Below are 9,948 nucleotides of genomic sequence, written 5' to 3'. Positions count from 1 at the left end.
TACAATGAGTTTGACCCCCCTGTTCTAGTCCACAGACAGTGGATAGTGAGCTGCAGTGCAAAGCTTCAGCCACCAGAGTGCAGGATGCACCGCAGATTTGAGGAAACTGCTCTTTGTCGTTAAAGATTTCTCCGGTCATTTTAAGTCAGCTGAAGCCTTCAAATTCAAACCTCATGTAAATAAATAAATGAATGAATAAATAAAAACTGAGGAGCATACTGTCCCGAGTCACCGAGCTGGGGACTGCAGTGTGCTCACATGGCTCACGATCCTAATTTGAAGATACTTTAAATGTGCCTCTTCGCCATTACTCCATTTCACAGGAGCTTAAACTTTGACCCCCGATAGCTTTATTGCTTGAGCAGTCTGTCTCGTGTTTTGGTCAAATGGTCGCCATGGTGACCCATTCCCACGACAGCCACGTAACCGGAGCTGCCAGGCAGGTAGAGCAGGTAACCGTGGCAAGCAATTCAAGGCAGCAGGTGTGTGTGAGAGAAGGCAGAGCCAGAGGGGGAGAACAGACAAACAGAAAGAAGAAACGGAGACTAACAAAACCCGGAAAGATCAACACACATTCACGACTCTGTGAGATAATCAAAGAAAGAAAGGAATAAAAGTGGAGGACGAAAAGCAAACTCAGGCCATGGAGGCCACAGTGGACGAGGATGATGGGACGTTCACTAACATCTCTCTGGCAGACGATACAGGTAATCCACTTCTTCAGATTTAGCCCTAACCTGTCCTTTATTTCTATTTGCACAAACAGCTTTTAGCCTGCAGCCAGTCGACCAGATTGTAAACGTCGGTCTGTCAGTCACAGTTTTACACAGATAGTCGCCTCAAGACTAAGACAGGAGCTAACCCCCCTCTATTAAACTGATTCCAGTGTGCAGCTCTATGTTTTAAAACTAAAAAGTTGCTTTAAAAAACAGCTTATTGTTCAAAAGCATGCGCTCTTTGGGTTACAGGTGAGGTTATGTTCTGATTATTATTGTTATTTATTTATTTATTTATTTATTTATTTATTTATTTATTTATTTATTTTACCTGGAGCAAACGGTCAGAGACCGTTGTTTTTAATGTTACAAGCATGTGACTGCACAAAGGGCTATAAGGTAGAAACAATACCACAGTGTTTATATGGGTGTGTGGCATTACTGGCTGGGGTGTGGCTCCTTTTTACTTCTTGGATTTCACACTCTCCGATTGTTACTAATCTTCACTATGTACACATGAATCTCAAACTATAATATTTTATTTAGAGTTGAAGTAAGTAGCTCGAGAACAGCATGTAAGCAAAGAGAAAAGAGTAGACGCCACAGACTGTAAATAAAGATGGCTGCAGTCACCTTCAGAATCATCAACAGGTTTGTGAATTCCTGCTATGAAGCCCGGACTTTGAAATGCCCGGAACACTTATTGTGGAAGTTGATGCACTAATTAAACTTTAAATTAATTTGAACAGTTATTGTCTTGTTAATATATGTGTTACTATTAAGGTACCAACATCAGCAGCTGTCTTACAGTTCAGTTACACAGTTTAGCCAGTTAGATGCTGCTCAGCTGCCTGTGTCAAATCACAGACAATATATAAGATGTCTGTAGCTTCTGGTTATGGAAAATTTTGTAATCACAAGCCATTAGCCACTGAGTGTGCAATTTCACAGTGAGATCCATCCCTTGCTTTTCACATTCAGTTCTGACACACAAAGAATCTCAGGGTTTCCTAAATTTAATCTGTGGTCTGTGTGGTCTTTACCCACTTGCCAGTGAAAGCAGATACACCCTCAATTATGCAAACTGGAAACCTTAGTTGTGTTGTGTTTCCTCTTACAAATCCCCTCTAAAGACCCAGTTTCCTATTACCTAATAATCCTAGAATGCTACTCATAAAGACCTTGGAAGCCACACACACTCCACAGAGCAGAAAGGAACGCACAGGAGGATGGATACAGGGTAAACTGGCCTCAGACAACTGTTGGCTGAGGCAGCAGTGCCCCCACAGGGTTTGGGTTTGGCTAACAAGCAGCAGCATATGGAGCTGAGGCCACAGGGGTGCCACACACAGACAGACAGACATGCAGGCATGTAATAATGCTCACACAGGTCAGATAACACTTCATTCATGCATTCACATAGAAAACTGTAGATGTGCATAGATGTGTGTGTGTGTGTGTGTGTGTGTGTGTGTGTGTGTGTGTGCGCGCGCTGGGGTTTCTAAGCACGAGCATCTGTTAGGAAAGCTGTGTGTGTTTGTGTGTGTGTGTTCAGAGCTGACATATCTCATTGTTAAGAAACAGGGTATAATTCAGGGGACTCACGTGACATAACACTTATTGAATAGAGCTAAACGGCTAAAATATATTACATCTGGCTCTACATATACAACCCCACACTTTGGTTGGGCGAGTCTTCTTTTTTATTCATTAATTTATTTTATTATACTTAGACTGCATGCTGATTGGGTTGGTTAAGGGCACAGTCTCAGCTGCTGCTGGCTTCATGCCTGAAATCAAAATGGCAGGTGCCGTAAAGTGGATTAGTAGCCTTGTGGCAAACCCACATAAAGGTATTTTGCGAGTCTAAAATAGAACTAATTCCAACATATTTAATAAAAATGAAAATATGATAAAAACCCACGAAATCCAACATTTCTGTTACATCACGAAACCGGAAGTTTAGAGAAAGTCTCCGATGGTGCGTAATGCATGTGGTATGTTGCTCCCCCTGTCGGTTGTAGTGATGGGATTTCCGGCTCTTTTTAGAGATCCGGCTCTTTCGGTTCGGCTCACTAGAAAGAGCCGGCTCTTCAGGTTGTTTTGTTGCTTTAATTAATTTATTATTAACAATAATATAAAATTATGCACAAAAGGAATTACTAACGTAAAAAAAGTGGTTTTATTTATATATGTTTATATATAAATATATGCGGTGGCCCCTAGAGACAAAACACGTACAAACTCCAAAACACATTTCTAGCATGAACTGAACTTCCAAAGCAGAGCTACTAGATCACTTAAATTACACAATTGAAAGCATGTGTGTATTGTTTGTGTATTTATACACAGGCACTCATATATATTCAAATAATTTAAAAAAAAGTTCATTTACCTGTTATTACCACACACCAAATCCGGTCGTTGGTACTTGCTGGCTTGTGTAGCCACAAGATAACAAAGGCTCAACACTGTGCCCAGCATCCTGGAGCACTTCTGTTGTCTTTTGTACGTGTTTTGAGTTTTTATATGCTTCTGAGTTTTTACGTGCTTCGGAGTTTGTACGTGTTTTGGAGTTTGTACGTGTTTTTACGTGTTTTGGAGTTTGTACATGCTTCAGAGTTCGTACGTGATTTGAAGTTTGTATGTGCTTTGTCTCTAGGGGCCACCGTAAATATACTTTTATTTATTCACTCCACATAAAATGTAATAAATAAATCATATAATACAAAAATCAACTATTCACATTTCAAGTTTTAACTATTTAAATTTTCAGCTTTTTCCTTTTACAAATTTAAAGTGAAAAGAACACAAAACACTGCAAACCACAACACAATTAAATATAAATTATAATATGAAAACAAACAGAAGATGCACATTCTCTGTCATATGGACCTGCATGAATAAACTTTCTGAATCCTTTATCATCTGCAACCGAAAATAGTTGTGGATGATTACTATACCTTTCTTATGTTGTTGTCCCTGCCTCTCTTTCTCTCTCTCTGTCTCTGTTCCTGTGCTACTGAGTGTAACTACCGCCCCTCCCCCCCTCTGCCCAGCGTAAAGCACAAGGCTCGCGTGCAGAGTGAAGCGGGAAAAAAGTGCGAGAGAGAGGCTGAGAAAAAGAAAAAAAAAAAAAAACCCACGTGACGGCTCGCGATAAGGAGCCGGCTCGCGTCGTTCACGTCAAAGAGCCGGCTCTAAGAGCCATTTCGTTCGCGAACGACCCATCACTAGTCGGTTGGTGTGGTAACACACAGCGATGTAGCCGTCATCGTCATCCTCCTCCTCCTCGTCATCATCATCACAGCTGTGTGTCTGTTTGCAAGGGTAACTCCGCTAATCGGAGAAGACTTTTTTTGTTGCTTTAGGTGAGTTCATACTCCTACATCTGCTGTGTTCCTAAATTCGAAGTATAAAAATTCGGGACGTATTTCTGTCTGAACTTAAAACTAGCCAACAATTTGCTTGTAGCAGTTAGCTGCTCTTCGCTCGGTGCCACGGTGTAAATTTTATTTGTCAGCGAAAATTTAAATATCAGACAGACCAGGTGGTTTTGTTTGGTTTCTTCTTATGACGCGTTTAAACGTTTTTGGTGTTGAAAGTAAATTAAGTTTCAGAATCGTTGGCTTGGTTGGCCACTGAGCTAGTTAGCTTATGGAGCTAATCTATCTACGCCCATTATCGGACACATTTGTGCTGTTTTGGCTTGTGTTGTCGGGGAAAACTGCCTCCAGCACCTTGTCCGATGTTTCGGCCGTGGCTTCGAGTAGGAATCGTGATGTGCTAGGAGGTGGAGCTTTGTGTATCTGTATGTGTTTTTTTAGCTAAATGCTATGTTTTGGCGCTCATTGCTGCTTAATCGTTGCTTCAGTGTCAGCATCGATTCGATTATTGGACGGCAGACCGGCGAACTAATGAGCGCCTTTATCCAAAGCAGCATTTGGCTCCTAACACGCGTTTTATTGATGCAGTATGACCACAGCACTCTCAGCCTGGGTGCGGTGTGTGCTCCCATCATGCTATCATCACTCACTCAGACACGGTAACGGTTACCAAATCCAAACAAGCCAAACAAAATTACACTATTCACACAAACGATCAAAGTTACTTTGTTGATCAGTTAAATCACTGATACAGTGCATTTAATTTGAATCAAAATTTCCCAAATTCTCTATAGTTTATAATAACAGTAGAATAATAGTAATAAATATCTTATGATAGTCTTTATAAAGCATTCTCCGCATTAAAATAACTGTAACTGTTATTTCAGCTGCTGGTGCACTCATTATAATTTTAGGGATGAGCTGAGTACATACTCAGTGTGTAGGAAGGTTAAAAATGCTGTCATCCTTATTCAGAAAAATCCTTTTTGTGTCACTGTTTGGTCTAGAATTAGTCATGAATTACTGTAACAGTTAAGGCACTTAATCTCTGCAGACTATCAGTAAATGAGTGAGCTCTTTATAATTATGTAATAAGTAAATTAATAGGTTTATTAAGACAAAGGCAACTTGACAAGAGTGCAACCCGGTCACAAGCCAGTGCTCCTAGTGTTGGTCTCAAGCCTGGATAAATGGGGAGGATTGTGACAGGAAGGACATCCCGTGTAAAATCTTGGCCAAATCAACAAACGCAGCTTCCCGTGTTGTTGGACAACAGGGTGCTGGTGGATTCTCTGCTACTACTGGCCAAAAACAAAAGGATAGGGAGAGATGGAGACAGATGATCTACTGTGGTAACCCAGTTTCAGTGCTTTAGGATTGGAATAAACCTGGCTTTACACTGCAGGATGGAACAGGTCTCGGTCTGGTTCATACCTCAGCTCGTGTTGGCAGGAGACATGAACTAACAAAGTGCCAGGGAGCTGAGCAGTAGAGCTTCAAAGTTATGTCACAGTAATTCAAGAAAATTTATGATAATGATATTTATGACAATATAGAAAACTACCCAGAAGCAGTTTCAATATTTTTCAGCACTGTGACTTTAAACTTGAAGGGAATTTGTCTTATATTGTAATGATCACTGATATCCACTGATATGAAATTCAAGTTTTTGGACATATTGCCCAGCAGTAAGACTGAGAGTAAACAAAAGGGGGAATCATTACAGCTGGAAGTGTGTCATCTGTAGAGCATATAATAATCAACCTAAAATGTAATGTTCAGTGATTCTGCTAATAATTAAAATCACTGTCTTATATAGACTTTCCATTATATCCTCCCCATATGAATCTTGTCCGCGTGTTCTGTAATGTAAGTAGGCCACCCTGCCTGACACACCAACTCTACTGACATGAAAATGTAAACACTGATGGCACCATATTTACTGTTGTTTATGAAAAGAGAGAGAGATTGTACAGTGCCTCTTAAATATAAACTCCATGTTACAACTCACAGCTATAACGGCGCTTTTCTTTGTCTCACAGTGGATGGTGGATCTGCAGCCCTGTATACCAAACAGGAGAACGAGCTTATCACCATGAACTGCGACATAGATGGTACGTGTGGGTGAAACAGTCTCCCTCAGGGTTAGCTTATGTAGAAATACTACTACTACTACTACTAATAATAATAATATGATAATAATGATGCTGACGTGTATTGTTGTTATTTCAGGAGACATGGAGAATCAGGTGGAAGTTGAGGAGAAGACGAGGTTGATAAATCAGGTTTTGGAACTTCAGCACACACTGGAAGGTAAAAAAAACAAAAACAAACCCTCTTAACACACAAATTAAATTTTACCAGACGGGAACAATGACCTCATGGATGAAACACTCTAAAATGATACAACACGCTGCCCATTTTCTGGTTTTATATCTGGAAACTTCCTCTGATATCCGAGGGCCTTTTTTTGTATGTACATCCTGCGTTTGTTCCCTAAAACAGATTCAATAAAACCCCCAAAAATCACATGTTTCTGATTTAACACGCTGGACGTTTCTCTCTGTGCAGCTGCCTTTTCTCCTTTTACGTATTCTTTCTTACTGCATGAGCTGTAAAGCATTAAATGCAGATTTTGATAAGTAAAAAACTGGTTTGGGTTTTTAAAAAAAATCCTCATAGAGGAAAAAATACAGAAATAATTTACATAAGTCACATGTTGATCTTTCAGTGTGTATTCTGGTAAATTTCTACATCTAAAGCTTTAAGATGGGTCTGGGCATGTCTGCTTAGACAGCTTCCTGAGTGACCCAGGCCCATTTACAACATGGATGGATAAATGCGAATCTATTAAATACTAATAATTAAGTGATAATTTGTGTGACAAAAATTGTACAGGGGGTCAGTAAATGCTAAGAAAGGGGACCTAATGGGGAAGAGTATGCCTTTTAGCTGCCCATTTCCTTTTTTGTCCCAGACCTGTCAGCACGAGTCGATGCAGTCAAAGAGGAGAACCTGAAGCTAAAGTCTGAGAACCAGGTCCTCGGTCAGTACATTGAGAACCTCATGTCGGCCTCGAGCGTCTTCCAGACCACCGACACCAAGAGCAAGAGGAAGTGAGTTACCCTCAGTAAAAAGCTGGAGTCCTGGGCCAGCAGCTGGGAGAGGAAACCCATCATGGAGACGTGGAGAGGGGTTTGTTTCCTCAGCAGATATGGGAGTTTCTTTAACCACTTACCCGAGTCAAAACTAACAAAATAAATATCAAATAACCCCATAAACGGACTTATAGATGTAAGAAATATGTGTATATAATTTCATTTGGACCAGGGCTGTTTTTCATCAGCTTCCTCTAAACACTACAAAGTAGATGTCACCCCTTTAACTCAATAACAGTAAATTAAGAGGTTGAGGGTCTTCTTACCTCAAGTTTGTCCCTAATGCTCGCTGTCAATCCGATATGTGTAAAAACAAAACAAAACAAAGCTGTGTTTCTGTTTGAGGCCGGTTCTGATTTCCTGCGAATGTCCCGCCTTTGACGTGTTCTGTTTAAAGGCGACCCCAAAACAAACCACAGATATTACAGATCCTCTTTGACCATGAACCTCATTATCAGCACTGGTTTAATTTATTTATTTTTGGTAAAGTATTTTGTACGACAGCTGGATCTGTTCAGGTCTTGGATGTCACCTTGTCTCTGTAAAGCACGACTGTGTTCCTCCACTTAAAAGCTGGCAAGCTGAACAGTATTATGCAGAGTGTATTTGGCATGTTTGAGTGATATTTGTTTATGTATGTTTTTTTGTTTGTTTGTTTGGCCGATTAGCATATCTACTGAGATGTCAATAAATCAATAATCACTGAAAACCAGACTGTATAAAGTTACCAAGAACTTTTTTAAATCAAGAGTAGGTGGATCCAGGATGTGCAGATACCTTTGAAAGCTTGTTAGCAATATAAATAAAAGCACAGATACTAAAAGTCTTGTAAACTTGCACTCTGTACCAGATTTTGTCTTTATTATCATCACTCAAGTCGGATTTTCTGTGTTTTTGCAGACCTGTGAACTTAATAGTGCGTGTTTGGTCCAAATAATTCCAAAAGCCACGGGATAAATACTCTAAAAGTTGCATCTGTTCCCTGCCTTCCCCTTTAACTGCAGGAGCAAAAAGCTGCAAAGAGGCCTGGAGTGTTATCGATCCATTAATCCAGGCCTGCAAGATGGGTTTGATCGTAAGATGAGTTGATGTACTCGGAGGGGGGAGGGTGTGCACATTGTCGTCTTCTTCAGATAAAAAGGGACGTGGAGGGGAGGGGCCAGGTGAAATTTACTTTGAGCGAGGATTTAATTAGCTTTTAAAATGAATTTTCCCAATTATCCTAAACAGTAATGTGCTTTTTGTAAAGTAAGGAATTAGGAAGGCGAAGGGAGGCAGTGAGTGCTGTACATGGTGTAATTTATTGATGTTATTTTGTACAGTTGTACAGTAGGATTTTAATTTGTTTCCAGCATGCTGCCTGTGCCCTGCCTGCACACGTCCTCGTGTCATCCTGTATGTAGACGTTCTGCACCTTTGCCTTTAAATTCTGTTTTAATAAAATCCTGAGATCGAGCCTCTCGCTGGTTATTTTGGTCACCTGTACAACCTGAAGTCTGTAAATGAAAGCTGGACATACCCACTGTGGCACCCCCCCATTGGTTGGTGCTGTGTTTCTCAGACTGTAGAGCAGGGATGTAAAAATCATTTGACATCATGAGCTACACACACTTAACTAAAGATTTAACCCCTGAGACGTCTTAATATAAGAAAAAGGAACAACTTCAGCATTATGTCTGTGTTTTTTTTTTAATATGATAAATCTATAAAATTACAGAAAAAGTTTATTGCCCAGGTAGTTCATGGCTCAGACTGACGGGACTCCAAGTTTGTGTTTTCTCTTTCCCGTCTGAGCAGATGCAGCTTTCTGCACCATCTCTTCGACGTCCTTATCGCCGCATTGCGTTCGCGTTCTAAAAGAGAAATCGTTTCCTTGTAATTAAAACAGATTCTGAAGTAAAATTTCACTGACTCATCTACACAGGCATTTTATAGAAGGCTTTAATCTCAACTTTATTCTCAAAATGATTGTTTTTCCTGAAGTGACCCTGATACTCGTTCGACTGTTGTGCATTTATAAAACAATGTTTTTGTTATTTCACAGAAAGACAAGAACAACTATTAGGTTTATGAAATTTATAAAGTTTATAAGAATACAGTTAAAAGTTCTAAATCTCTGCACTCCACATTTTCCACAGGCCTCCAGCTGGATTCTAACCTGTCCAGTGATTAAAACTGGTGGGGTATGATTTTTCTTTGGTTTGCCATAAAAAAAAAAAAAAAAAGTACCACAGGGATATTAAAGCCACAAAATGAGTGTGTCCACCATCAGCATTTGTTTGAGCTTAGAGAGCTTGACCTAGTCCCCCGCCCATCAGCTGTTCTGACTTTAACACACTGTATACACAGCACTCCATCGACCCCAACAGCACGTCTGAAAAATCCAGCCTTGCATTCTGTGCTCCTGTCTCCATAATCAATTATTTACGCAAATTGTATAATCAAATTCCTAATATTCATTGACAGCTTTAAACCAGAGATGATGAGTGAGGCCTCCTCTAAAGCATACCCTGCTTTATCATTATTTTTGACTTTAATGGGGACCATTCATTTCTAAACTGTTGAAGTCCATAAAGTCATCATAAAAGTGTTTACAGAGGGTGTGTGCATCTTTGTCCGGTCTGAATAAATCCCAGAATAAGTTTTCTTATTAAATAAGTTTATTTTCAAGAGCAATGTACAATTTGC

The 9,948-nt window shown here is 40.0% G+C and overlaps 1 protein-coding gene across 2 annotated transcripts; it reads left to right on the top strand.

The window, feature by feature from the left end:
- The first annotated feature begins 465 nt into the window (after positions 1 to 465).
- scoca (short coiled-coil protein a) lies at positions 466 to 8,715 on the top strand. 2 transcript variants are annotated; one of them, XM_085410762.1, is made up of 4 exons: positions 466 to 707; positions 6,145 to 6,216; positions 6,335 to 6,415; positions 7,080 to 8,715. In XM_085410762.1, exons 1-4 carry the CDS (start codon positions 644 to 646, stop codon positions 7,220 to 7,222), a joined length of 360 nt encoding a protein of 119 aa, XP_085266888.1. In that variant the 5' UTR covers positions 466 to 643; the 3' UTR covers positions 7,223 to 8,715. The 2 variants fall into 2 exon arrangements, with proteins under 2 accessions (XP_085266888.1, XP_085266889.1); XM_085410763.1 differs by lacking the exon at positions 466 to 707 and adding an exon at positions 3,964 to 4,087.
- Positions 8,716 to 9,948: the final 1,233 nt, after the last annotated feature.

This window comes from Rhamphochromis longiceps, linkage group LG6 (genome assembly GCF_057381845.1).
Source record: "Rhamphochromis longiceps isolate RC_006_pf linkage group LG6, R_longiceps_female_GT1.1, whole genome shotgun sequence".
NCBI lineage: Eukaryota > Metazoa > Chordata > Actinopteri > Cichliformes > Cichlidae > Rhamphochromis > Rhamphochromis longiceps.
This window is presented reverse-complemented; position numbering and strand designations above follow the sequence as displayed.